General features: G+C 49.5%; 1 protein-coding gene across 1 annotated transcript; it reads left to right on the top strand.

Annotated features, from left to right (window-relative positions):
• Window positions 1-268: 268 nt before the first annotated feature.
• Window positions 269-17,254, top strand: PSMD3 (proteasome 26S subunit, non-ATPase 3). Its single transcript, XM_008012824.3, has 12 exons — window positions 269-657; window positions 3,454-3,644; window positions 5,566-5,703; window positions 7,685-7,821; window positions 8,730-8,920; window positions 9,082-9,185; window positions 14,200-14,314; window positions 14,422-14,541; window positions 14,670-14,773; window positions 15,432-15,587; window positions 16,626-16,676; window positions 16,802-17,254. Exons 1-12 carry the CDS (start codon window positions 438-440, stop codon window positions 16,877-16,879), a joined length of 1,605 nt encoding a protein of 534 aa, XP_008011015.1. The 5' UTR covers window positions 269-437; the 3' UTR covers window positions 16,880-17,254.
• Window positions 17,255-27,045: the final 9,791 nt, after the last annotated feature.

Genomic DNA, 27,045 nt, shown 5'->3' with positions numbered 1-27,045 from the left:
TGGACTGTACTCACTCCACGTTGGTTGAGATGCTCTTAAAGTCCTTTGTAACCCAGATTGGAGCCTGAGGGGACCTCTCGTGGACGCCCACAGAAATGCACTCGAGAGGAACATAAAAGCATCACACTTAAGCGCTAGAAAGAAAGCATCAGGAACCCATACAGGCTCCTCCCCGCTCCTTCCTCGAAGCTCCTCCTTCATCCTGCACCTCGGCTGTTGATTTATTTCCCCTTTGTTGACTCGGCCATCGGCCTGCCGTGCCTGGCCTTTCCCAGAAGGCCCAGCGCCGGGAAGGGGTTTGCAGCTGCTCCGTCATCGTGCGGCCCGACGGTAGCCCGCGCTGGTGTGTAGGCCCGGCTCGGCTCCTGGTCCCGGGTGCTAGGGTTCACGCGAGGCCCCGGCCTCGGTCCCCGGACTAGGCCGTGACCCCGGGTGCCATGAAGCAGGAGGGCTCGGCGCGGCGCCGCGGCGCGGACAAGGCGAAACCGCCGCCCGGCGGAGGAGAACAAGAACCCCCACTGCCCCCGGCCCCCCAGGATGTGGAGATGAAAGAGGAGGCGGCGACGGGTGGCGGGTCAACGGGGGAGGCAGACGGCAAGACGGCGGCGGCAGCAGCTGAGCACTCCCAGCGAGAGCTGGACACTGTCACCTTGGAGGGTACGGGAGCCCAAGCCGGGAACGTGCCGCGATCACGGGTGACAGCGACCCCTGTGATTCGGCTTCTCGCTGGAAGCCAGAGCAGCCTCCACAACCCTCAGTTCCTTGGGATTACCCCCAGATACCTGCCCCCGCTGCCCTGACACTTCCGACTCCCGGCCCAATGACTGAACCTTCTCTCCAGGCTGGGAACCACTCCCCTCCCATCCCCTCCATCCCCATATCTGGGGTTGCATCTATATCTAGGTTCCACTGGGCCTGGGGACTCCTTCTTCTAAGTCCTCCCCTTTTTAACCCCTCCCCTCTGACCTATTCCATTTATATCCCACCCGACTGGTTTTAGCGCCTCCAATATATGACTGATCCCACTGGAAACCAGTGTTTGTGTCTACGTGTGTAAACAGGGCCGGGATGACCTAGAATATCGACTCCTGATTTTTAAAACTGTACAGCAGATTTTTGTTGTCCTAGCTGCCTTTAGCACACTCCCCCGAATGAACCATTTCGACCTAGTATCTTGTTTCCTATTTCTCTAACTGAAGTGTCCCAACAGTCCCTTTGCTGTCTCCTTCTCCCTTCGGGTCCCTACTGCCCCTCTGTTTCTAAAGGGTCTAAGTACACACACACTTAAAACTTTTTGGGTGTCATCTTTGTTTGGTTTTGTAATACTCACCTTTGGCCTAAACTGCTGTACACCAGTGTCTCCTATTTCTTTTCTCCAAGGTTCCTGTTTCGAGTATCTGTAGTCCTCTTGTTCCTCCAAGTTCATGTTTTACTTTTCCCACTTAGAGCATCCTGTCTCCATTTCAAGTGGGTAAAGTGAGAGCTTCCCACTGTGATCCTGGTGCCATTTTCGTGGTTCTGGATCAAGTGGGACCAGACTACTTACTAGGTTTTCTTTTCACTAAAATGCGTGAGAAACTAGCTCAAAAACATTGAGATAAGGAAAGTTATCCTCCTAAGTGGTGCTTTTGAGGATGTAATGCTGTTGACTACAGCTCTTACGGTAAAGTTGAGCAACAGGATCAATATCTGATAGAGATCCTTTTACCTAAAGTAGTGACAGCCAGTGTCAAAGCTGCCACTCAGCATTGCCTACTGGGTGTGTTTATTACAGGCACTTCATTTTCTTGTTGTAAAGTAATTCATATTCATTGCAGAGATTTTGGAATGTATGAGAAGTTAAAAGCAGGGGGAAGAAAACATGGTTAACATTTTTTCTTATGAATTTTTGAGCTACTCTCCTATAATTGAGAGCAAGTTATGTATACAGTTTGTATCAAGGCATAACTAAATATAAATTTTGAATTTTATGTGTTTTCATTAACATTCGTAAACATAATCAGCAATTTATTCCAGAAACATTTATTGAATACCCAATATAATGGTTAAGAGTAGTACAAGTTCTGGAATTCATTCCCTCATGTGTGTAAATATGAGTAATAGTACAATACTTTATTGGGTTGTTGTGAACATTAAAATGCTTAAAACTGTGCCTAGCACATAAATATCAGCTGTTATTATTATATCTTAGTGTGGCCCAGATACCCTGTGCTAAGTGCTAACTATACAGAAGTGCCTAAGAAACTACTCATTGATTGCATTCCCTTACTGCTTTGCATTTAAACTGTTTCTAGTTTCTTGCTATCATAAATAACTTTGAAGCAATCATCTTTGTGCCCAACTTAAAAAAATCTACTTTTATAATTATTTCTTCAGTACAGATTCCCACCAAAACCTATATACCTGAGTTAAAAAGGCTGAACATTTTAAAGGTTTTTGATAGTTATCATCCAGAAAAACTGTGCTGATTTACATTATACCAGGAGAAAGGTAGTTTTCACTGTACTCTGTAATTTTTTTTTTTTTTTTTTTTTGAGACAGAGTCTTACTCTGTTGCCCAGGCTGGAGTGCAATGGTGTGATCTCAGCTTACTGCCACCTCCGCCTCCCAGGTTCAAGCGATTCTCCTGCCTCAGTTTCCCAAGTAGCTGGGATTACAGGTGCCCACCACCATGCCTGGCTAATCTTTTTATATTTAGTAGAGACGGGATTCACCATGTTGGCCAGGCTGGTCTTGAACTGCTACCCTTATGATCTGCCCTCCTCAGCCTTCCAAAGTGCTGAGATTACAGGCATGAGCCACCGCGCCCCGCCTATAATTTTTTTAATGTTACTAATTTGGTAGTTTAAAAATGTTTCCATTTGCAATTGCTCAAATACTAATGAAATATAATTTTTGTCTGTTAGCTATTTTTCCTCTTTGTGTATTAGTTCATCTCCATTTTTGTTTTGAAATTGTGGCAATATAATCGTTATACCATTATATCTCTTAACCATTTATACAAGCTCTTTATAGAATAAAAATATGAATCTTTGATCACATTTGTTGAAAATATTTTTCTTTTGTATACACAGTTATCTAAAAGGGTTTTTTAAATGAAGTCAAGCTCATTAATCTTTTGTGCGTATGTGATTTCTCCCATTGTTTACATTTAGAAAGTCTTTTCCATTAAGATCTGATAAATCTCCAGGTTTCTTTAGTTAATTGGTTTTTCTTTTCTTCCTCTGTCATCCTCTACCCCATTCTGCACCCCCACTGTATTTTTCTTCTTGCCACTTGGTTATGTCTTAAAATCAATGTGTGGACTCTGTAAATATTGTGTACCCCATTAGGGCAGAAAAGGTTATTAGTCGCATTTTGCCCCTCCATGAGAGGCTCCTTAGAACTCCTTGCCTGGAGTGGTAGGGGACTAGGAATGGAAGTGACATCATTTTCTTCTCTGCTCCTCTTCAGACATCAAGGAGCACGTGAAACAGCTGGAGAAAGCGGTTTCAGGCAAGGAACCGAGATTCGTGCTGCGGGCCCTGCGGATGCTGCCTTCCACATCACGCCGCCTCAACCACTATGTTCTGTATAAGGCTGTGCAGGGCTTCTTTACTTCAAATAATGCCACTCGAGACTTCTTGCTCCCCTTCCTGGAAGAGGTGAGTGAATCAGGCCAACTTAAAGGGTGCAGGCCTGGTCTCAACCCCCAGGAATAGCGTTGTTTTCCATCCTAAAGTCCTGTCTTATTACCTGTGGTAGCATGAGGAGAGAAGCCAAAGCAGCCCATTTTAATACTCATCTGCACAGTGAAAAAGGAACCGTCCACTGCCCTGTAGTGTCATTCTTCCGAGTCAGGGGATCAGGACGTTCCTAGCCAAACTCATTTGCCACTACCCTGCAACCTGTACCCCCTACTCCAGTTGAGGTTGCGTTGGGTGACCTCTCTGTTGTTCTAGGAGAGAGAAGGTGCTGCTGCCTCTTTCCTCTGAAGCTTCACCATGGAGGAGGCAGAGAACAGTGGTTAGGAGGAACACAGGTGTCAGGGCCAGGCATAGTGGCTCACACCTGTCATCCCAGCACTTTAGGAGGCTGAGGCGGGCACGGTGGCTAACGCCTGTCATCCCAGCACTTTGGGAGGCTGAGGCAGGAGAATCGCTTGAACCCAGGAAGTGAAGGTTGTAATGAACCAAGATCGCACTATCGCACTCCAGCCTGGGTGACAGAGTGACCCCTTACCTCAAAAAAAAAAGCACAGATTTTAGAGGTAGAGTTGAATTTGAATCCAAACTCTGACAGTTAGTACCTGTGGGACTTGGGCAAGTGACTTCATCTTGCTGTGCCTCATTTTCTTCATTTGTTAAATGTGATGAACGGATTGGAGAGAAGGGAGTGTAAAGCTCCTAGAACAGTGCCTGGCACATAGTGAATGCAGACGGAGTCAGTTTAGTGCTGATGATGGCCTCTGTGCCAGAAGAGACCTCTCCTTATCCTCTGTAACTATAAACTCTCCCTCATTATTCATGGCATGGTCCAGATCTCAGCCTTCTCCAATTCCACTGACCTTCCAGCACCTGCATTTGCTTAAAATCCTGTATACTCAGTCAGCTCCGTGGATGGGGAAACTCATAACATCCCTGAAGGTAGGGCAGTGAAGAGTTTATTGTCTGGGAAAGGGGAAAAATGTACTGTTCCCCCAACTCCACCTTGGATGTTTTCTGACCTTCACATCTCTAAACTCGTGAAACATGATTATTTTGGTGGGTGACTGTAACACTTTAATTTTTCCAGTGTCAGTGACGAAATCTGAAAATAAGTTTTGTGTATATGTTGACTTTCCCCAAATTTTCTTTGTTCCCACAAGAAACAATTTTTTGGTCTCATTATTCTGATTTCATCTCTAGAATTATTTCATTAAGCCCTGTCCAGTAGTATTTGCAGTGCTTCCAGGTGTGGTGGTTTCATGTGTCCACTTAGGTTGTAGCCTCTTTGAAGGTTCCTTACATTGTCCTTTATGTCCCCATTATGTTCTGTAAAGAAGTTTATTATTCTCCTGTAACACTTTATTGTGCTTATTAATATTCTATTGCCAGCCTCCTTGACTTGTTTTCTTTGTTTTTTTGAGATAGGGTCTTGCTCTGTCACCCAGGCTAAAGCACAGTGGCACAATTATGGCCCAGTGCAGCCTCAAAGTCCTGGGATCAGGCGATCCTCCTCCCTCAGCCTCCTGAATAGCTGGGAATACAGGTGCCTGCCATCATGCCTGGCTAGTTCTTTTTTATTTTTTGAGAGATGGGGTCTCGCTGTGTTGCCCAGACTGGTCTCAAACTCCTGGCCTCAAGCATTCTTCTGCCTCAGCCTCCCAGGTAGCTGGCACTACTGGCGTGAGCCACCACACCCAACTCCTCCTTGATTTCTTTGGGAAAGACTGTCATCTTTCTTTTTTTATCCCTAGCACCTAACAAAATCTTGGCACATGGTAGACACTCAATAAATATGTTGAAATACATAGTGGATGCTCAATAAATTCTTGGTTACTTGATCTGACTGAGCTTTTCCATGGTACCTTCTGTCCTCTCCTAGCCCATGGACACAGAGGCTGATTTACAGTTCCGTCCCCGCACAGGAAAAGCTGCATCGGCACCCCTCCTGCCTGAAGTGGAAGCCTATCTCCAACTTCTCATGGTCATCTTCATGATGAACAGCAAGCGCTACAAAGAGGTATCCAGAATGCAGTGAGAGCGATTCATAAACCCCAAGTGATGCAAGGGGTTTGGCAGGGAGAGCGTCCCTGGTGACGAAATGGAAATAATCACTGATTTTTAAGAACTGTCCCCCACACTCTTTCCCCATAGAGGTATGTGTTTGATCCCACATCCCAGGAGAACCCACTCCTGCTCTGGGCACTGTGGGACAGGGCTCGCAGTGGTCCTGCTGTACCGGTCTGTGGGGGATACCAGCGTAGTACATTCTTTGGGGAAAATTAGGGGCATTTGGAGACAGAAAGACCTGGGTTCCAATCCCAGCTGTACCCTAGGCAAATTAATTTCTCCCAGCTGTATGTAAAATGGAGATAATAGTTCCTGCCTTACAAGATGGTTAGCATTACATAAAATAATTTGTTCAGAAATACTTAGCACAATGATCTGCACATAGTAAGCTTTCATGATATTTTCATAAATGGTAGCTGTTATTATGGACTAATAGCTCCATTTTGCATACTGCACTTCCACCACTCCCCCAGCTAGGGCCAGCTTCTTTGTTCATTATAGCCACTGTCACAGGAGCACACTGAGGAAATAAGTCCCACTCCTTAATTCCCTGGTTTGTTTCCTTTCCTTCCCACACTGTTTTTGGTTGTTGGTTGGTTGGTTGGTCGGTTTTTGGGGGTTGGTCTCACTTTGTTGCCCATGCTGGAATGCAGTGGTGCAATCACAGTTCACTGCAGCTTTGACCTCCCCAGCTTAAGTGATCCTTCCACCTCAGCCTCTTGAGTAGCTGGGATTACAGGCATGCGCCACTATGCCCAGCTAAATTTTGTATTTTTTTGTAGAGACAGGATTTCACATTCTTGCCAAGCTGGTCTCCAACCCCTGGGCTCAAGTGATTTCCTGTCTTCTGCCTCCCAAAGTGCTAGGGTTGCAGACGTGAGCCACTACGCCTGGCCCACTGTTTTGTTTTTATTGGATGGGGTCTTGCTATGTTAACCATGCTGGTCTTGAACTCCTGGGCTCAGGTAATCCTCCCTCCTCAGCCTCTCATGTAGCTGGGATTATAGGCACGCGCCACTGTACTTGGCTGTTTGTTTTTGAGATATAGTTCAGCCCTTTAAAGTATACTACAGGCCAGGTGCGGTGGTGCTTGCCTGTAATCCCAGCACTTTGGGAGGCCAAGGCGGGTGGATCATGAGGTCAATCAAGACCATCCTGACCAACATGGTGAAACCCCATCTTTACTAAAAATACAAAAAATTAGACGGGCATGGTGGCACGTGCCTGCAGCCCCAGCTACTAAGGAGACTGCGGCAGGGGAGTCACTTGAACCAGGAGGCAGAGGTTGTGGTGAGCCAAGATTGCGCCACTGTACTCCAGCCTGGTGATAGAGCGAGACTCTGTCAAACAAACAAATAAAATAAATAAAGTGTACCACAATTTAGTGGGTTTTAGTATATTCCCAAAGTTGTATATCCACCCCTAATTCCAGAACATTTTTATCACCCCAAAAAGAAACACTATACATATTAGTGGTCACTTTTCATTTTCCCCTTACCCAGCCCCTGGAGCTATTAATCTGCCCTGTCTCTATTGAGGATTTACTTACTCTGGACATTTCATGTAAATGGAATTATACACCACGTGCCCTAGGTTTCTGCCTTTTTTCACTTCACATCATGTTTTCAAGGTTGACCCATGTTGTAGTGTGCGTCAGTACTTCATTCCTTTTCAAGGCTGAGTAATATTCCCTCATGTGGATATGCCACATTTTGTTTATCTGTTCATCAGCTGATGGGCACTTAGGTCATTTCTGCTTTTTGGTTATGAATAATGCTTCTGTGGACATTCGTGTACATGCTTTTATGTGAACATAAGTTTCCAGTTCTCTTGGCTGCATACCTAGGATAGGAATTGCTGGCTCAAATGACAACTCCATGTTTATCCTTTTGAGGAGCTGCCACTTAATTATCTTTTGGCTTCCTCCCCAGGCACAGAAGATCTCTGACGACCTGATGCAGAAGATCAGTACTCAGAATCGCCGGGCGTTAGACCTTGTGGCCGCAAAGTGTTACTATTATCACGCCCGGGTCTATGAGTTCCTGGACAAGCTGGATGTGGTGCGCAGGTACAGGCAACCAGGGATCTCACTTGGGGCCCTCAGGGTCAGAGACTTGGTCAGTCACAAGCACACAACTTTGGACCTGCAGAGGGCAATGAACCAGTAGAAGCAAGCAGGAAAGAGGGGCAGTGGTTCCCATACCCTGTGCCATGTGAGGGATGTGGGAGAGAGACTGATGCTAGATGAAGTGGGTCACTGCTGGACTATAAAGAACTGTCCCCAGGTTCTTCCCTTCACCCCACATCAAGGTAGGACTGAGGGTGGGTTAGGGGTGGAGGGACAGGCTAGAAAATATTTTACTTCTTTGCTCAAAACCTGTAGTGGCTAAAGGAAAGGCAAAGTCCTCACACTACCTAATAAGGCCTGACATAATCTGCTCCATTTTGACCTCCCAGACTTCACCTCCTCCTGTTCCTCAGCCCCACTGGCCTGCCTTTCCTCTGGTGTGCCCGGCACCCTCTTCTTTAGAGCCTTTGCACTGGCTGCCCCTCCATCCAGAACACTCGTCTCTCCGCCTCCTTCAAGCCTTCCCTTAACTGATCCCTTGTTAGTGAGTCCTGCCTTGGCCAAGCTATTGAAAAGTTAACTCATCTTTCTCACCTCCTACATTCCCCATTGCAGTTCCCCTGGCCTCACAGACCTCCCATCTTCTGCCACACTGCACACTGTGCTTCTTCCTCATGACCATGGCCTCCCCCACTGGGCTGCATTCCCTAAGGGCAGGGTTTTGTCCTTTTTGTGCAGCTAGAATAGTACTCTACACCTTAGGCACTCGATAGTTCAGTACTCAGCAAATAACCAGAAAAGCGATTTGTATAACTTTTTTAAGGAATTGAGAATGAGTGAAGAGTCAAAGGCAGTTCAGAGAGTTGTGATTTGAAGCCTTTGATATCTTTCTTCTTTCCTTCTTGAAGCTTCTTGCATGCTCGGCTCCGGACAGCGACGCTTCGGCATGACGCAGATGGGCAGGCCACCCTGCTGAACCTCCTGCTGCGGAATTACCTACACTACAGCTTGTACGACCAGGCTGAAAAACTGGTGTCCAAGTCCGTGTTCCCAGAGCAGGCCAACAACAATGAGTGGGCCAGGTACCTCTACTATACAGGTGAGCAGAGGGGCCCAACCCACACATCAGTAGGTGTCTCAGGCCTGCCTGGTGCAAATTTTCCAAGGGGTGGTGCATAAGAGGCCCATTTGGCCCTCTGGCTTGTCCGGGGTTTGGATGACCCCACTCTGTTGACCAACTCTCCTCTCCTCCACTCCCAGGGCGAATCAAAGCCATCCAGCTGGAGTACTCAGAGGCCCGGAGAACAATGACCAATGCCCTTCGCAAGGCCCCTCAGCACACAGCTGTCGGCTTCAAACAGACGGTGAGCCACAGACACCATCATCCCTTTGCCTCTTTTTTTTTTCTCTTTTTTTTATTAAGAATGGTGTCTCACTATCTTATCCAGGCTGGTCTTGAACTCCTGGACTCAAGAAGTCCTCCCACCTTAGCTTCCCAAAGTGCTGGGATCACAGGTGTAAGCCACCATGCCTGGCCTCTTTGCCTCTTACTCATTCCCTACCACTTCAGTTCTCTTCCCTATGCTAGGGGCTAGGAAAGGCATCCTTAACCTTCCTATCCAGAAGAGCTTCAAACTTTTTTCTTTTTCTTTTTTTTTTTTTTTTTTTTTTTGTGTGTGGAGACAGGGGTCTCACTGTTGCTCAGGTGAGAACTTCTGGGCTCAAGCAATCCTTCCGCCTCTGCCTCCCTAAATGCTGGGATTGCAGGTGTGAGCCGCCATGTCTGCAAAAGGTTGCTTCACATCCATTTGTGGGTGTCACAAAGCAGACACTACCTGCACCTCTGGCAGTGGATGTTCATTCACAGTGTTCTCCTTGGCAGATAGGTTTAGAATATTCCTGATTCCCCAGCATGCCTGACAGCCATTCCAGGCATGGACCTAGATTGTGTTGATATAAACCCCAGGTTCTTATCTGGTCCTTCATGTTCACATTTGGAAACTGTATTGTCTGTGGCAGAGAAATCCAGAAAATCTCCATAAGGCTGAGTGGCTCAAGTAAACATAAAACTTGGCCACTTAAGAACTGTCAGTCAGCAAGTATTTAAGCATCAACCCTGGTATTAGGCATTGTATGGGATAGGAAGGGAGGATAATAAGTGGTCTTTCTTTCTTTTCTATCTTTCTTTTTTTTTTGAGACAGAGTCTCTCTCTGTCACCCAGGCTGGAGTGCAGTGGTATAATCTTGTCTCACTGCAACCTCTGCCTCCCGAGTTCAAGCGATTCTCCTGCTTCAGCTTCCTGAGTAGCTGGGCAGGTGCCCGCCACTACACCCAACTAATTTTTTTTTTTTTTCTTTTTTTTGAAATGGAGTCTTGCTCTGTCTCCCAGGCTGGAGTGCAGTGGTACCATCTCAGCTCACTGCACCCCCTGTCTTTGGGGTTCAAGGGATTCTCCTGCCTCAGCCTCCCGAGTAATTGGGATTACAGGCGCCTGCCACCACGCCCAGCTATATTTTTTTTTGAGACGAGTCTCACTCTGTCACCCAGGCTGGAGTGCAGTGGCACAATCTTGGCTCACTATAAGCTCCGCCTCCCGGGTTGATGCCATTCTCCTGCCTCAGCCTCCCGAGTAGCTGGGACTACAGGCATTTTTGCCACCACTCCCGGCTAATTTTTTGTATGTTTGGTAGAGATGGGGTTTCACCGTGTTAGCCAGGATGGTTTCAATCTCCTGCCCTCGTGATCCGCCCACCTCAGCCTCCCAAAGTGCTGGGATTACAGGTGTGAGCCACCGTGCCCGGCCAACCCAGCTAATTTTTTGTATTTTTAGTAGAGATGGGGTTTCACCATGTTGGCCAGGGGTGGGATTACAGGCATGAGCCACCGCTCCAGGCCAGGTATTTCTTATTATTAGAGTATTTCAAAGAGATAAAGAATGTTGACTCAGAAAGCTTGAGGGTGTGTGTGAAGTTACAGAGCCCAGTAGCCAGGATGTAGACCTAGTCTTCCCAAATTTAAACCTCTCCTCCTACCTTCACACAACATCCACTTCCGTAGTGCCTTGATAGGGAACAGGAGACATGTACGTTGATTAGGTCAATGTAGTAGGAGATTCATTTTATTTGTGTTCAGAAGTTCAGAGAAAGATTTGTTTTTGATCAAATAATGAAAGAGAAAGGATCTTAAAGAAAAAGTTGGCTAGGTACAGGGCACACCTGTAATCCCAGCACTTGGGAGGCTGTGGCAAGAGGATTGCTTGAGACCAACCTGAGCAGCATATGGAGACACCGCCTCTGTAGAAATAAAAGACGTAGCTGGGCGTGATGGCTTGCACCTGTAGTCCCAGCCACTTGGGAGGCTGAAGTGCAAGGATCACTTGGGCCCAGGAGGTCGAGGCTGCAGTGAGCCATGATCGTGCCACTGCACTGCAGCCTGGGTGACAGAGCAAGACTCTCTCAAAAAAAAAGAAACATTAGAATTGAACTGGTCTTTCAGAGATGGGTAGGATTTTCACAAAAAGTGAAGGCTTTTCAGACACACTGGGCACGTGAGCAAAATGTTAGATTGCTTACAATGTGAGAGAGACTAAAGTTTCTTTTGAAAATCACTAAAAATACAAGTAATTAACATATATAGAATGTGTCATGTACCATGAGAGAGGATTTCAGGCATTTAAATTTTCTCAGTGGCAGGAAGGCGTAGAGAGAGCTGGAAGAGAGGCCTTGGGCTAGGGCGCTGTTGGTGAGGGAGCACAGGGAGAGAGAGGGCGGAAGTGAAGGCATGTTTGGGAGAAGGCCTGCAACCGGCCCTCTGCCCTCACACACCCCTGTCACCACCCAGCTTACAGAATCAGCTGGGGGTCTGATGAAGCTGTAGATTCCGATTCGGAGGGTCTGCATTCCTAACGGGCCCTGGGTGATGCCAGCGCTGCTGGTGCACAGAGCGCTCTGAGGAGGGCAGTGCTGGCTCATCCTGTTCAGGGCTGGAGGCCGGCTAGCATTCGTTCCTGCAGCTGCCTTGTCTCCTGTAAACTTGAATGTCTCTCTCCACCCATTTTCACCCTCCTTGTCTTTACTTAATGCCAGCTTCGCTACCTGTGTTTTCCATCGCACTCCTTCCTCTCTCTTCCAGGCTTGGCCCATCACCTGTTTGCTTCAGTCTCCCGGAGGAAAACCCCCACCCCTGCTGCTTCCCCTCTCAAGCGGCCATTCCTGTCTCCCCTGGCTCCCTCCCCAACAGTGCACTGGCCAGCCCCTTCCCTCCAGGGTTCTGTCTGCTCCTTCTCACCACCTGGGCCTCAGCAGAGCACTCTGAGAGCTTCTCTGTCGATAGTAAAACCCTCATTCTCTCGTTGAGTGACCTTGTTTGCTTTCCCAGCTTCAGCTCTCGCCTGCATGATGCTCTTCAGCCTGTACATTACTAACTCCGTTACTCTGCTGGGACTGCTACTGCAGGCTTCCACAGACTTGGCGGCTTAAACAGCCAAAATTGATTTCATCACAATTCTGGAGGCTCTAAGTCCAAGAGCAAAGTGTGACACGATTGATTTCTTCTGAGGGCCTCTCTCGTCTGCTTGCCGATGGCCGTCTCCTGGTGCTTTCACATGGTCTGCCCTCTGTGTGTGTCTGTGTCCTGCTCTTGTCTTAGAAGGACAATAGTCATGTAGGATTAGGGTACACCCATATGACCTTGTTTTACCATAATTACTTCTTTAAAGGCCCTGTGTCCAAATACAGTCCCGTTCTGAGGTACTGGGATTTAGGTCTATAACATGAACTTGAGGGGGACACAGTTTAGCCCATCACACTAACTCTGACCCCTCTCACGAGCATCAGGCCTGCAGATCCAGCTCCCCCTCCCACCCCCCATATCTCTCTCTACAACATGTCCCAAAGAGACCCCTCCTGGCCCTCTTACCATTCCTTCCTCCTGCTTTCCCAGTGGAGATCAGGGCCTTGCAATCATCTCTGACTCTCCCCCACCGTCCTTCCCGTCACTGGGTCGTCTGTTAAATTATCTGCACGTCTTCTGTGTTTGCCTGTTCCTTGATATTGCCAGCACCGTGGTTCGAGCCAGTAACGTTTCCAGACACTTCTGCCTGGTCATCTTCCTCTCCACCAGCCCAGCTTACACTCACTTGCCTTACTAAGCAGAGCTCCAACTCTGTCCTTCTCTGGCCTGGGAAGCTTCCATTGCTCCCCACTGCTGGAGGGCATCATAACGGTCTTGTGAGGTAGACAGGCTAGGTGTTGATATTGTTATTTGGTAGTTTTAGAGATGAGGAAGCAAGGACCCAGTTGCTCAGTGTTTCCTAGCTAGTGAATAGAGACTAGACACCAAGTGTTCTACATGCAGACTTCAAACTGCTCAGCCTGGCATGCAAAATGGCAATGGCATAGTCCCCAGACCGTGGTCCCAACTGTCTCTTTCCTAACAGCTCCCCAGGCACACACACGTTTCTGCCTCTTTTTCAATCTGTACCCTTGACCCTCCTCCTTTTTCTGCTTTGTCAGACTCCTTAGGGCACTTCATAAATTACCATTTCCAGGGATTTCCCCTCATGCATGGGTTACTCCAAGGGACAGGGCAGCCTCGTGGGTGCCTGTGGAAGGTGAAGGGTGGGCCTGGCTGTGGGTGTGATCACACACTCCCGTTGTAACCCCTGCCTCCCCGTGAAACTTGCTGCCCCACAATTTAACTGCTTTGTGTTACGCGCCTGGTGAATTCCTGAGTTGGGGGCCATCATGCCCTGCACTCTAGTTCTCTTGCGTGGTGCTGAAATACTCCACTGAAATGCACCACTCAGAAATACCTCACAGTCCTGTGGAGGAAGACAGGCCCGGGTTTCCAGCCACCTTTCTATGTCTGGATACTCTGCTCATTCACGGAAGCCAGGCCCCTTCCTGCACTTCTGCCTCTACCCAGATAACGAATTCTACCCACTGATGACCTCCTCTCCTCCAGTAACAGTCTGCCTCTCTAGTGAGCATCTCTGGCTGACGCATGTTCCGTTCTCCAGGCCTGCAAGCCCTGGTCCCTCGCTGTTGCTGAACCACAGCACCTGCCCTTCTGGCCTCACTTTAGAGCACTGTCATTTCAGAGCAGACTGTGTGCAGGGTGGCCAGGTGAAATGCAACTGAGGGCTCTGCGACCAAATGTGACCAAAGGGCCACATTCCCAGCAACCAGCTCCAAAGGCAACTGGGCTTGGATTCCATGCCCAGCACAGGTTTTCAGGGCTTCCTCCTCTCTCTGGGCCTAAACAACGATCCCTTTCCCTGTTTCCCACTACATCTGGCAGAATTCAGGCCACATTTCATTTTCTTCTTCCGCCCATGGGGCTCCCTGCCCACTGTGTTCCCCTGTCACTCTGTCCAGGTGCACAAGCTTCTCATCGTGGTGGAGCTGTTGCTGGGGGAGATCCCTGACCGGCTGCAGTTTCGCCAGCCCTCCCTCAAGCGCTCACTCATGCCCTATTTCCTTCTGACTCAAGGTAAGGCTGGCTTCCCGACCCCAGCAGCCACTAGGCCCCCTTCACTGGGGCCTCTTACGTGCCTGTGCCCATTTGCATCATCCAGTCTACTCCTGTTCTCCCTGCAGCTGTCAGGACAGGAAACCTAGCCAAGTTCAACCAGGTCTTGGATCAGTTTGGGGAGAAGTTTCAAGCAGATGGGACCTACACCCTAATCATCCGGCTGCGGCACAACGTGATTAAGACAGGTGTGGATCAGGATCTGAGGGGCTGTTGGAGGAGCAGAAGCCAGGCCGGGGCAAACCTAGTGGGTATCCTTGGGCAAGTGAAGGGTCTGTGCCCGCCCTGCCCACCCCATCGCTCCTTCCTCTCCCAGGTGTACGCATGATCAGCCTCTCCTATTCCCGAATCTCCTTGGCCGACATCGCCCAGAAGCTGCAGTTGGATAGCCCCGAAGATGCAGAGTTCATTGTTGCCAAGGTGGGGCTGGTTCAGGAACCACAGTGACCAGGTTGTCACTTTCCTGCCAATCTCAGGAGGCAGGAGTGGGAGGAGTTTGGCCAAGGAGGGGAATAGGTAAAGCAATGGCATAGTCATTTCAGGGAGGGCCTTTCGTTTGCAGTGAAGCCAAGAAGTTGCCAGAGAGAGAACGGATGCACATGTGAGTGTGTGAGTGTAGGTGTGTGCACATGTTGAGTTTATGATAGTGCTTGTGAGTGTGAGAATATAAGGAGGGCAGAGGAATGGGAAGGAACAAGATTTTCTCTGGTTTAGAAGATGGGCATGCTGGGCCAGGCGCGGTGGCTCATGCCTGTAATCCCAGCACTTTGTGAGGCCGGGGAGGGTGGATCACCTGAGGTCAGGAGTTCGAGACAAACCTGGCCAATTTGGTGAAACCCTGTCTCCACTAAAAATACAAAACAGCCAGACCTGGTGGCGGGTGCCTGTAATCCTGGCTACTCGGGAGGCTGAGGCAGGAGAATCGCTTGAACCCAGGAAGTAAAGGCTGCAGTGAGCCGAGATCGCACCACTGCACTCTCTTGCCTGAGTGAGAGAGCGAGACTCCATCTCAAAAAAAAAAAAAAAAAGAAGAAGAAGATGGGCATGCTGGTGAACTTTCCTCTTTGGGGGCCTGCAGGCCATCCGGGATGGTGTCATTGAGGCCAGCATCAACCACGAGAAGGGCTATGTCCAATCCAAGGAGATGATTGACATCTATTCCACCCGAGAGCCCCAGCTGGCCTTCCACCAGCGCATCTCCTTCTGCCTAGATATCCACAACATGTCTGTCAAGGTGAGAAGCCTGTGGCTGCAGAGTCACACCTGGCAGCAGCACGCCCCTCCCTCCACACTCATGGATTCCTCAGAGAAGACTGGCTTTATTTGTGGCCCAGGTTCCATCCAGTCTCTGTAATAATCACTGAGCTGCGGCACAGGGGGCCCAGAATGGGAAGGGGACTTGGCCATAGTTCCATAGCCAGTTGCCTTCTCCTATTGCGTTTAAGGGAGGATGTGGTCACCAGGGAGGACCAGGCAGGGATTCAGAGGTTTGGGTTCTACATTTGGTTCCAAATTTGAGTCATTTGACTTCTCAGAGCTCTGTTTCTCCATCTCTGAAGCTGGTAGGGAGGTGTTACCTGTCTTGTTCGCTTCACAGGGTTGGTAAGATTAAAAGAAGTCCCTGTATTGAGGCACTTAGCGAAGTTTAAATTGTAAAAAAGATGGCGCTGGTATCTAGCTCCACAAAAGGGTGAGCCCTCGTTCTCAGTTAAGCACTGAGTTTGGTGCTGTTACTATTTGGTTGCCATGTTTTTTTCTGGTCTCCTCCCAGGAAACTAGGATATTGCTGCCTTGCTTAAAATTTGGCTAAGCCCTACTCCATGTGACATGCAAGGCCCTTTGTGACCTGGTCCCTTAGGTCTCGCCTCCCCTCCCGCTCCTGCCCCACCACCCAGCAGCCAGCCCCAGTGAGTGCAGGCCAGGCCCCTCCCACATGGAATCCTCCACTGGGAAGGCCTCTCCCCATTCCCACATCCACTGTGTTCCTCCTTTTCCTCCTCCCTGCCCAATCGAGAGAGTTGGTCATTTATTCGTTTTTTCAGCATTTCCCACAGGGCACTGTAATAATTCCTTTGATGCCCAGCTCCCCATTAGAGTAACTGGAGGGCCGCTGTCTCCTGCCCGGTGACGCCTAGCCCCCATTAGAGTAACTGGAGGGCCGCTGTCTCCTGCCCGGTGACTAGCTCACAGAGGGGATGCAGGGAGTACAGGTTGCATGACTGCCTCACCTGCGTCCTTCCCTCCCTTATCTCCTCTCTTTCCTGTGCGCCAGGCCATGAGGTTTCCTCCCAAATCATACAACAAGGACTTGGAGTCTGCAGAGGTAAGCTCTCTGCTTTCTGGGTGAGACTGAAAGGTCAAACTTCCACACAGAAGGGGAGGTGGGGAAGTGTCTGAAAGGGCTGGGAGTTGCTCTGAAGCTTTGGCCTCACTTGCCTCTCTGCCCAGGAACGGCGTGAGCGAGAACAGCAGGACTTGGAGTTTGCCAAGGAGATGGCAGAAGATGATGATGACAGCTTCCCTTGAGCTGGGGGGCTGGGGAGGGGTAGGGGAAATGGGGACAGGCTTTTTCCCCCTTGGGGGTCCCCTGCCCAGAGCACTGTCCCCATTTTCCCACACACAGCTCATAGGCTGCACTCGTGCAGGGGGTGGGGGTGCTGGGAGCCAGCCACCCTGACCTCCCCCAGGGCTCCTCCCCAGCCGGTGACTTACCGTACAGCGGGCAGGAGGGTGGGCAGGTGACCTCCCCGGGCAGGGTCCTGGCCAGTGGTGTGGGAGCAGGAGGGGAAGGATAGTTCTGTGTACTCCTCTTGGGAGTAGGGGACTGGAACTGGGATGTCTTGGCTTGTATGTTTTTTGAAGCTTCGATTATGATTTTTAAACAATAAAAAGTTATCCAAAGCGCTTTGTGCATCAGTTACTATACTTCACTGCAATATTGGCAGGCTCAGATTTTGGGTTTTTTGGCCTTAGAGTACTAGCCCCAGGTGTGTAATCTGAGGGCCTGATGGGTCTGCAGATGGGGAGGTGCCCAGGGCAGGATGAAGGGATCCTGAGCTGGGGTCAGGGGCCTAGGTTTACTCTGTTTCGCACCTGTGTGGCTTTGGTAAGGTCTTGTTAGGGAAGGTGTACCATGCGTCCATCACCAGCTGCAGACCTTCACATCCCAATACAGGCATCCGGTGGTGCTTCATGGATATTATGGTTTTTACAAATTGAAGGTTTGGCCGGGCATGGTGGCTCATGCCTGTAATCCCAAAACTTTGGGAGGCTGAGGTGGGCGGATCACTTGAGGTCAGGAGTTTTGAGACCAGCCTGGCCAACATGGCAAAACCCCGTCTCTACTAAAAATAAATTAGCTGAGCATTGTGGTGGGCGCCTGTAATCCCAGCTACTTGGGAGGCTGAAGCAGGAGAATTGCTTGAACCCGGAAGGCGGAGCTTGCAGTGAGCCGAGATCTCGCCACTGCACTGTAGCCTGGGAGACAGAGTGAGACCGTGTCTCAAAAAAAGAAAAAGAAAAGGACAAATTGAAGGTTTGTGGCAACCCTGCATCAAGCAAATCTGTGGGTGCCATTTTCCCAACAGCATATGCTCACTTAGCACCTCTGGGTCACATTTTGGTAAATCCTCTCAATATCTCAAACTTTGTCATGAGTGTATCTGTTCTGGTGATGTGGGATCAATGATCTTTAATGTTACTATTGTCATTGTTGGGGCACCACAAATCGCACCCATATAAGATGGTGAACTTGCCGGGTGTGGTTGCTCAAGCCTGTAATCCCAGCACTTTGGGAGGCCGAGACAGGTGGATCATGAGGTCAGGAGATCGAGACCATCCTGGCTAACATGGTGAAACCCCGTCTCTACTAAAAAATACAAAAAACTAGCCGGGTGAGTTGGCGGGCGCCTGTAGTCCCAGCTACTCGGGAGGCTGAGGCAGGAGAATGGCGTAAACCCGGGAGGCGGAGCTTGCAGTGAGCTGAGATCCGGCCACTGCACTCCAGCCGGAAGACAGAGCGAGACTCCGTCTCAAAAAAAAAAAAAAAAAAAGATGGTGAACTTAGCCGGCCATGCACGGTGGCTCACGCCTGTAATCCCAGCACTTTGGGAGGCTGAGGCTGACAGATCACAAGGTCAGGAGTTCGAGACCAGCCTGGCCAACATGGTGAAACCCCATCTCTACTACAAATACAAAAATTAGGCATAGCAATGGGCACCTGTAATCCCAGCTACTCGGGAGGCTGAGACAGGAGAATCCTTGAAACTGGAAGGCAGAGGTTGTGGTGAGCTGAGATCATGCCATTGCACTTCAGCCTGGGCAACAAGAGCAAAACTCTGTCTCAAAAAAATTTTTTTTTTGAAAGAGTTCAAGACCAGCCTGGCCAACATGGTAAAACCCCACCTTTGCTAAAAATGCAAAAAATTAGCTGGACGTGGTGGTGCACACCTGTAATCCCAGCTACTTAGGAGGCTGAGACAGGAGAATCGCTTGAAGTGGGGAGGCGGAGGTTGCAATGAGTCAGGATCGCACCACTACACTCCAACCTGGGTGACAGAGTGAAATTCTGTCTCAAAAAAATAAAAAATAAAGGCTGGGTGCAGTGGCTCACACCTGTAATCCCAGCACTTTGAGAGGCCGAGGTGGGTGGATCACCTGAGGTCGGGAGTTCAAGACCAGCCTGACCAACATGGAGAAACCCCGTCTCTACTAAAAATACAAAATTAGCCAGGCGTGGTGGCGCATGCCTGTAATCCCAGCTACTTGGGAGGCTGAGGCAGAATCACTTGAACTCAGGAGGCAGAGGTTGTGGTGAGCCGAGATTGCGCCATTGCACTCCAGCCTGGGCAAAAAGAGCGAAACTCCGTCTCAAATAAATAAATAAATAAATAAAAATAGTAAATAAAATTAAAAGTGCTGCTCTGGGCCGGGCGTGGTGGCTCAAGCCTGTAATCCCAGCACTTTGGGAGGCCGAGACGGGTGGATCACAAGATCAGGAGATCGAGACCATCCTGGCTAACACGGTGAAACCCCATCTCTACTAAAAAATACAAAAAAATAGCCGGGCGAGGTGGCGGGCGCCTGTAGTCCCAGCTACTCGGGAGGCTGAGGCAGGAGAATGGCGTAAACCCAGGAGGCAGAGCTTGCAGTGAGCCGAGATCCGGCCACTGCACTCCAGCCTGGGCAACAGAGCGAGACTCCATCTCAAAAAAAAAAAAAAAAAAAAAAAAAAAAAAAAAAAAAAGTGCTGCTCTGGTGGACACATGAATGATATGAAAGCAGAACAGCATTATTGCTGATATGGAGACAGTTTGAGTCTGGAAAGATCAAACCAGCCACAACATTCCTTTAAGCCAAAGCCTAATGTGGAGCAAGGCCCTCACTCTCTTCAATCCCCTGAAGGTAGAGAGAAGTGAGAAAGTTGCAGAAGAAAACTCAGAAGCTAACAGAGATTGGTTTGTGAGGTTGAAAGAAAGAAGCTGTCTCTGTGACATAAAAGTGCAAGGTGAAGCAGCAAGTGCTGATGGAGAAGCTGCAGTAAGTTATCCATCAGATCTAGCTCAGATCACTGATGAAGGTGGCTGCACTCAACAACAGACTTCCAATGTAGACAAACAGCCTTCTGTTGGAATAAGATGCCACCTAGGACTTTCATAGCTAGAAAAGAGAAGTCAATACCTGGCTTCAAAGCTTGGAAGGACAGGCTGACTCTCTTGTTAGGGCTAATGCAGCTGGCGACTTTAAGTTGAAGCCAATGCTCATTTACCATTCCAAAAATCCCAGGGCTCTTAAGAATGATACTAAATCTACTCTGCCTGTGCTCTATGGATGGAACAACAAAGGCTGTATGACAGCCCATCTGTCCCCAGCATGGTTTACCGAACATTTTAAGCCACTGTTGAGACCGATTGCTCAGAAAAAAAAAAAAAGTCTTTTTTTTTTTTTTTTTTTTTTGAGACAGAGCCTCGCTCTGTCGGCCAGGCTGGAGTGCAGTGGCGCGATCTCAGCTCACTGCAACCTCTGCCTTCTGTGTTCAAGCGATTTTCCTGCCTCAGCCTCCTGAGTAGCTGGGATTACAGGCATGAGCCACCACGCCCGGCCAGAAAAAAAGATTTTTTTAGAAGTTATTACTGCTGATTGACGATGCACCTGATTACCCAAGGGCTCTGATGGAGGAATACCAGGGAAATAATATTGTTTTCATGCCTGCTAACACATCCATTCTGCAGCCCATGGATGAAGAAGTAATTTCAACTTTCAAGTCTTATTTAAGAAATACATTTTGTAAGGCTAGAGCTGCCATAGTGATTCCCCTGATGGATCTGGGTAAACTGAAAACCTGGAAAGCATTCATCATTCTAGATGCCATTAAGAACATTCATGACGGCTGGGCGCGGTGGCTCACGCCTGTAATCCCAGCATTTTGGGAGGCCGAGGTGGGCAGATCACATGGTCAGGAGATTGAGACTATCCTTGATCAACATGATGAAACCCCGTCTCTACTAAAAATACAAAAATTAGCTGTGTGTGGTGGTGGTGCCTGTACAGGGTCTCACTCTGTCATCCAGGCTGGACTGCAGCGGGGTGATCACAGCTGACTGCAGCCTCAACCTCCCTGGCCCAAGTGATCCTCCCAACTTAGCCTCCCAAGTAGCTAGAACTACAGGGCTTGCACCACCATGCCTGGCTCATTCTTTAATTTTTTTTTTTGTAGAGACTGGATCTCCTTATGTTGCCCAGCTGATCATAAACTGGGCTCACAAGCAATCCTCCTATCTCAGGCTCCCTACATGCTAGGATTACAGGCATGAATCACCATGCCCGGTCAGTATTGAATTTTAAAATTCTTGTACCTAGTATATTGCAGGAATGTAATTTGCTCTGTTTTCACTCAATATCGTTTTTGAGACCTAATCATGTTGATGCCCATGCCGAGCACTGTTCTGGGCACTGAGAATACAACCAAATAAAGCAAAGTCCCTTTCCTCACAGAGTCTTGTCTCTGGACAGGTTAGGAGGCATACATAGCATAAAGGGACCAGTATCTATCTAGCTATTCCCAGCTGATGGGCATTGCAAATGCATTTCCATTGGTTTACTATAACAACATTCCAAAGAACATCTCTGGCCAGGTGCAGTGGCTCATACCTGTAATCCTAACACTTTTCAGGAGGCCAAGGCAGGAGGATCACTTGAGGCCAGTAGTTCAAGACCAGTCTGGGCAACATAGGGAGACCCTGTCTCTATGAAAAATCAAAAAATTATGGCTGGGCATGGTGGCTCATGCCTGTAATCTCTGCACTTTGGGACGTCAAGGCAGGTGGATCGCTTGAGGTCAGGAGTTCGAGACCAGCCTGGCCAATATGGTGAAACCCTAGCTCCACTAAAAATACAAAAATTAGCCAGGCATGGTGGCAGGCACCTGTAATCCCAGTTACTCAGGAGGCTGAGGCAGGAGAATTGCTTGAACCCAGGAGGCAGAGGTTGCAGTGAGCTGAGATCACACCACTGAACTCCAGCCTGGGTGACAGAGCCAGACTCCATCTCAAAAAAAAAAAAAAAAAAAAATTAGCCAGGCATGGTGGTGCACACCTGTACTCTCAGCTACTCAGGAGGCTGAGGTGGGAGGATCGCTTGAGCCTGGGCAGTCGAGGCTGCAGTGAGCCAAGATCATGCCACTGCACTCCAGCCTAGGCAACAGAAAGAGAACCTGTGTTTAAAAAAATAATAATACAGAAAAAAACAGCTCTGTATATGTCTCCTGGTACGTATATACTATGTATATAGTTTGCAAACTCAGAGGTCCAGATAGTCAATTTTTTAGGCTTGTGGGCCATACGGTGTCTGTCACAACTACTCTCCCTTGTCTTTCTAGCACAAAAGCAGCTATAAACAATACATGTGTGAATTTTTTATAGACATGGAGATTTGAATTTCATATGATTTTTACTTTTTTTTTTTTTTTTTTTGAGATGGAGTCTTGTTCCTTGCCCAGGCTGGAGTGCAATGGTATAATCTCGGCTCACTGCAAGCTCCGCCTCCCGGGTTCACGCCATTCTCCTGCCTCAGCCTCCCGAGTAACTGGGACTACAGGCGCCCACCACCACGCCCAGCTAATTTTCTGTATTTTTAGTAGAGACCGGGTTTTACCATGTTAGCCAGGATGGTCTTGATCTCCTGACCTCGTGATCCGCCCGCCTCGGCCTCCCCAAAGTGCTGGGATTACAGGCGTGAGCCATCGCACCCGGCCGATTTTTACATTTTATAAAATCATCTTTGTAAAAAATTTCCCCTAACCGGCCTGGCGTGGTGGCTCAAGCCTGTAATCCCAGCACTTTGGGAGGCCGAGGTGGGCAGATCACGAGGTCAGGAGATCGAGACCATCCTGGCTAACACGGTGAAACCCCATCTCTACTTAAAAAATACGAAAAACTAGCCGGGCAAGGTGGCGGGCGCCTGCAGTCCCAGCTACTCGGGAGGCTGAGGCAGGAGAATGGCGTAAACCCTGGAGGCGGAGCTTGCAGTGAGCTGAGATCGCGCCACTGCACTCCAGTCGGGGTGACAGAGCGAGACTCCGTCTCAAAAAAAAAAAAAAAAAAAAAAAAAATTTCCCCTAACCATTTAAAAGTGTAAAAGCCAGCCGGGCGCCATGGCTCACACCTGTAATCCCAGCACTTTGGAAGGCTGAGGCGGGCAGACCACTTGAGACCAACAGTTCGAGACCAGCCTGGCCAACGTGGCAAAACCCCATCTCTACTAAAAATAAAAAAATTAGCCGGGCGTGGTGGTGCACACCTGTAGTCCCAGCTACTTGGGAGGGAGGCTGAGGCAGGAGAATCGCTTGAACCCAAGAGGCGGAGGTTGCAGTGAGCCAAGATCGTGTCACTGCACTCCAGCCTGGGCGACAGAGCAAGACTCGGTCTCAAAAAAACACAACAACAACAAAAAAAGTTGTAAAAGCCATTTCTAACTCAGTGTACATACTCAGGTCTGTGTACTCCTGCTCGGAGGCATACCTGAGAAGTAGAGTTGCTTGGTCACGGGGCATAGACGTTTCCACCTTAACTAGACACTACCAAGTTGCCATCCAAGGAGGTTTTTTTAACAATCTACACTCCCCCCAGCAACAAATGAGAGTTACTCCAGATCTTTTACAAAGATGCTATAAACCCAGTACCAGATGAAAACAGGAAGTGGGAGGGGAAGCTGCCAGCCACTTCTAACCATGAAGAAATACCTGGGAGAGCCTTCTGGATGCTGGAAGGATGACTAACGGGGGTCTTTGGAGCCTGCCCCCTGTCAGATCACTGTGGCTTCTGAGCCTCCAGTCCAGCTCAGTCCCACGTACCATGGCCGGTGGTAATGAGCCCTTGCTCTGTTTGGTCTTTATTCTCCCCCGTGTGGGGCTGAAGTCTGGATTGAGCCGTTATTCAAGATGTACAGCTTTCTTTTTTTTTTTTTTTTTTTTTTTTTTTTTTGAGACGGAGACTCGCTCTGTCGCCCAGGCTGGAGTGCAGTGGCCGGATCTCAGCTCACTGCAAGCTCCGCCTCCCGAGTTCATGCCATTCTCCTGCCTCAGCCTCCCGAGTAGCTGGGACTACAGGCGCCTGCCACCTCGCCCGGCTAGTTTTTTTGTAGTTTTAGTAGAGACGGGGTTTCACTGTGTTAGCCAGGATGGTCTCGATCTTCTGACCTCGTGATCCGCCCGTCTCGGCCTCCCAAAGTGCTGGGATTACAGGCTTGAGCCACCGCGCCCGGCCTCAAGATATACAGCTTTCTTGACAGGAAAGTAGTATCACAGAAACAGCAGGGGCTTGAGAAGATGATCTAACTGCAAATCCTACCTGGCTCAGCCACCTGCTAGTTCTGTGATCTTGAACAAGTTTTTTCACTTCTCCGAGGCCCTCCCTTGGTTACAATCCACCAGTTGGTTGTACACCTGTAATCCTAGCACTTTGGGAGGTCAAGGCGGGTGGATGGCTTGAGCCCAGGAGTTTGAGACCAGCCTGGGCAACCTGGTGAAACCCCCTCTCTGCAAAAAAAAAAAAAAAAAAAATACAAAAATTAGCCGAGCGTGGTGGTCCGTGCCTGTGGTCCCAGCTACTCAGGAGGCTAAAGTGGGAGGATCACTGGAGCCCAGGAGGTGGAGACTTCGGTGAGCTGTGATTGCATCGCAGCACTCCAGGCTGGGGGACAGAGTGAGACCCTGTTTCCCCCCACAAATAAAATGGACAAAAGTGTAATAAAACGTGCCTGACACAGTGGCTCATGACTGTAATCCCAGCACTTTGGGAGGCCGAAGCAGGTGGATCACCTAAAGTCAGGAGTTCGAGACCAGCCTGACCAACATGGAGAAATCCCATCTCTACTAAAAATGCAAAATTAGCCAGCTGTGGTGGCGGTGGTGGCACATGCCTGTAATCCAAGCTACTCAGGAGGCTGAGGCAGGAGAATCGCTTGAACCCGGGGGTGGAGGTTGCAGTGAGCCGAGATCATGCCATTGCACTCCAGCCACTCCAGCCTGGGCAACAAGAGCCAAACTCTGTCTTAAAAAAAAAAAAGAAAAGAAAAAGAAAAAAAAGTGCCTGACGTATAAGAGGTATGCGATGCAATAGTTGCCAGGCAACATGTTTAAGAATGTGGAGCTTCTGCCTTCCATGGTCCTGTTAAAAAACCCACCCTCAAGGCCAGGGGCCGTGGCTCATGCCTGTAATCCCAACACTTTGGGAGGTTGAGGTGGGTGGATCACCCGAGGTCAGGAGTTTGAGATCAGCCTGACCAACATGGTGAAATCCCACCTCTACTAAAAATACAAAATTAGATGAGCATGGTGGTGCATGCCTGTAATCCCAGCTACTTGGGAGGCTGAGGCAGGAAAATCACTTGAACCAGGGAGGCAGAGGTTGTAGTGAGCCGAGATCGTGCCATTGCACTCCAGCCTGGGCAACGAGCAAAACTCAGTCTCAAAAAAACAAACAAACAATAAAAACAACAACAACAACAAAATCCCATCCTCTGCTCCCAGGGAGCTGGGCACTGAACTGGGCCCCATCACTGCAAGGTGCTGAGCCACGGAGCTGAGGCGGAGCTGCAGGACAGGGGACCAGATGACAGCGTGTGAGCAGATCAGCAGGTGATGTCCCTGCCAGTGGTGACCACCAGGGGGCCCCCAAGCACCAGAGATGGCCCCACCTAGTCACCACGTCCACCATCCAGAGATGTCTGTTTCTTGGCAGGCTGAGGTAAATTAGGACAGAAAGTGACAGTCTTGGGTGTGGTCAGTCAGACTGTCCCAGGCAGGCCCCGTGGCCTGTAGAAAATGTTCAGGCCTAGGCCGGGCACGGTGGCTCAAGCCTGTAATCCCAGCACTTTGGGAGGCCGAGACGGGCGGATCACGAGGTCAGCAGATCGAGACCATCCTGGCTAACACGGTGAAACCCTGTCTCTACTAAAAATACAAATTAGCCGGGTGTGGTGGCAGGCGCCTGTAGTCCCAGCCTCTCGGGAGGCTGAGGCAGGAGAATGGCGTGAACCCGGGAGGCGGAGCTTGCAGTGAGCCGAGATTGTACCACTGCACTCCAGCCTAGGCGACAGCGAGACTCCATCTGGAAACAAAAAAAAAATGAAAAAGAAAATGTTCAGGCCTGAGCCAGGGGCCCGGGCTGTAATTCTGTCACTTACCATGACCTTGGGCAAAGCTACTTCCTTCCCTGGCACAGTTCACAGGGCTGGAACCAACTCCAAGGTCCCTTCCAGCATGAATGTTGCATGGTTCTAGGATGAGACGATGGGGACAGTTTCCCCTCTCTCAGCCCAACCCGTGTCCACTTCAAGGTGAATGGCCAGGGAAGTCACGTGTCCCAACCCCCCAGTTCCAAAGCCCTTGGGGACCCTGCTGTCGGGTGGTGCACGAGGAGGTGAAGGTCAGGTGAAAAAATCGCCTCGAAGGGTCTTGCCTCATTTGGGACAGACATCCGGTTTCCTCTGGGCTCTACCGGGATTCCAGGGGCTTAACTGAATGAGTCATGGGGTCAGGGGGGTTTCTGGGGGAGTTCCCAGCTAATCAGCTTGGGTCAGGACAGCCTGGAACTTTCGATGGTGCCTATCCAAGTGTGGGGTGGGCACTGCAGCCAAGACCCAATGTCCTTATCTCAGGTAGGGGCCCTCAGGAGGTCACCCAGACAGGTAGCCTCTGGAGAGTTTGGGGGCAGGAATGGGGGAAACCAGTTTCTTTCTCTCTTAGAATGTGGGGGCTTCGGGGGCAGGCTTGAGAATCCCAAAGGAGAGAGGCAAAGGACACTGCCCCTGCAAGTCTGCCAGAGCAGAGGGAGACCCCACTCAGCCGCCACTTCCCCACAGGCTGCTGCCGCTTCCAGGCATCTACCAGCGACTCAGCCTTTGTTCAGCTGTTCTGTTCAAACACCCTGGGGCCATTCAGGCCTGGGTGGGGCAGCGGGAGGAAGGGAGTTTGAGGGGGGCAAGGCGACGTCAAAGAAGTATCAGAGATTCCACAATTTCACAAAACTTTCGCAAACAGCTTTTTGTTCCAACCCCCCTGCATTGTCTTGGACACCAAATTTGCATAAATCCTGGGAAGTTATTACTAAGTCTTAGTCGTGGCCCCAGGTAATTTCCTCCCAGGCCTCCGTGGGGTTATGTATAAAGGCCCCCCTGGAGCTGGGCCCCAAAAC

Source organism: Chlorocebus sabaeus, chromosome 16, assembly GCF_047675955.1.
Source record: "Chlorocebus sabaeus isolate Y175 chromosome 16, mChlSab1.0.hap1, whole genome shotgun sequence".
In the NCBI taxonomy this organism is placed as follows: Eukaryota; Metazoa; Chordata; class Mammalia; order Primates; family Cercopithecidae; genus Chlorocebus; species Chlorocebus sabaeus.
Note: the sequence above shows the minus strand (reverse complement) of the source record. Positions and strands in the feature narration are given on the sequence as shown.

Bases quoted from the DNA above. Each gene is read 5' to 3' on its own strand.
- PSMD3 (XM_008012824.3), top strand. From the start codon at position 438: ATGAAGCAGGAGGGCTCGGCGCGGCGCCGCGGCGCGGACAAGGCGAAA. The intron at 5,704-7,684 runs GTATCCAGAATG...CTTCCTCCCCAG, and splicing joins ACAGCAAGCGCTACAAAGAG to GCACAGAAGATCTCTGACGA. The intron at 8,921-9,081 runs GTGAGCAGAGGG...CTCCACTCCCAG, and splicing joins CAGGTACCTCTACTATACAG to GGCGAATCAAAGCCATCCAG.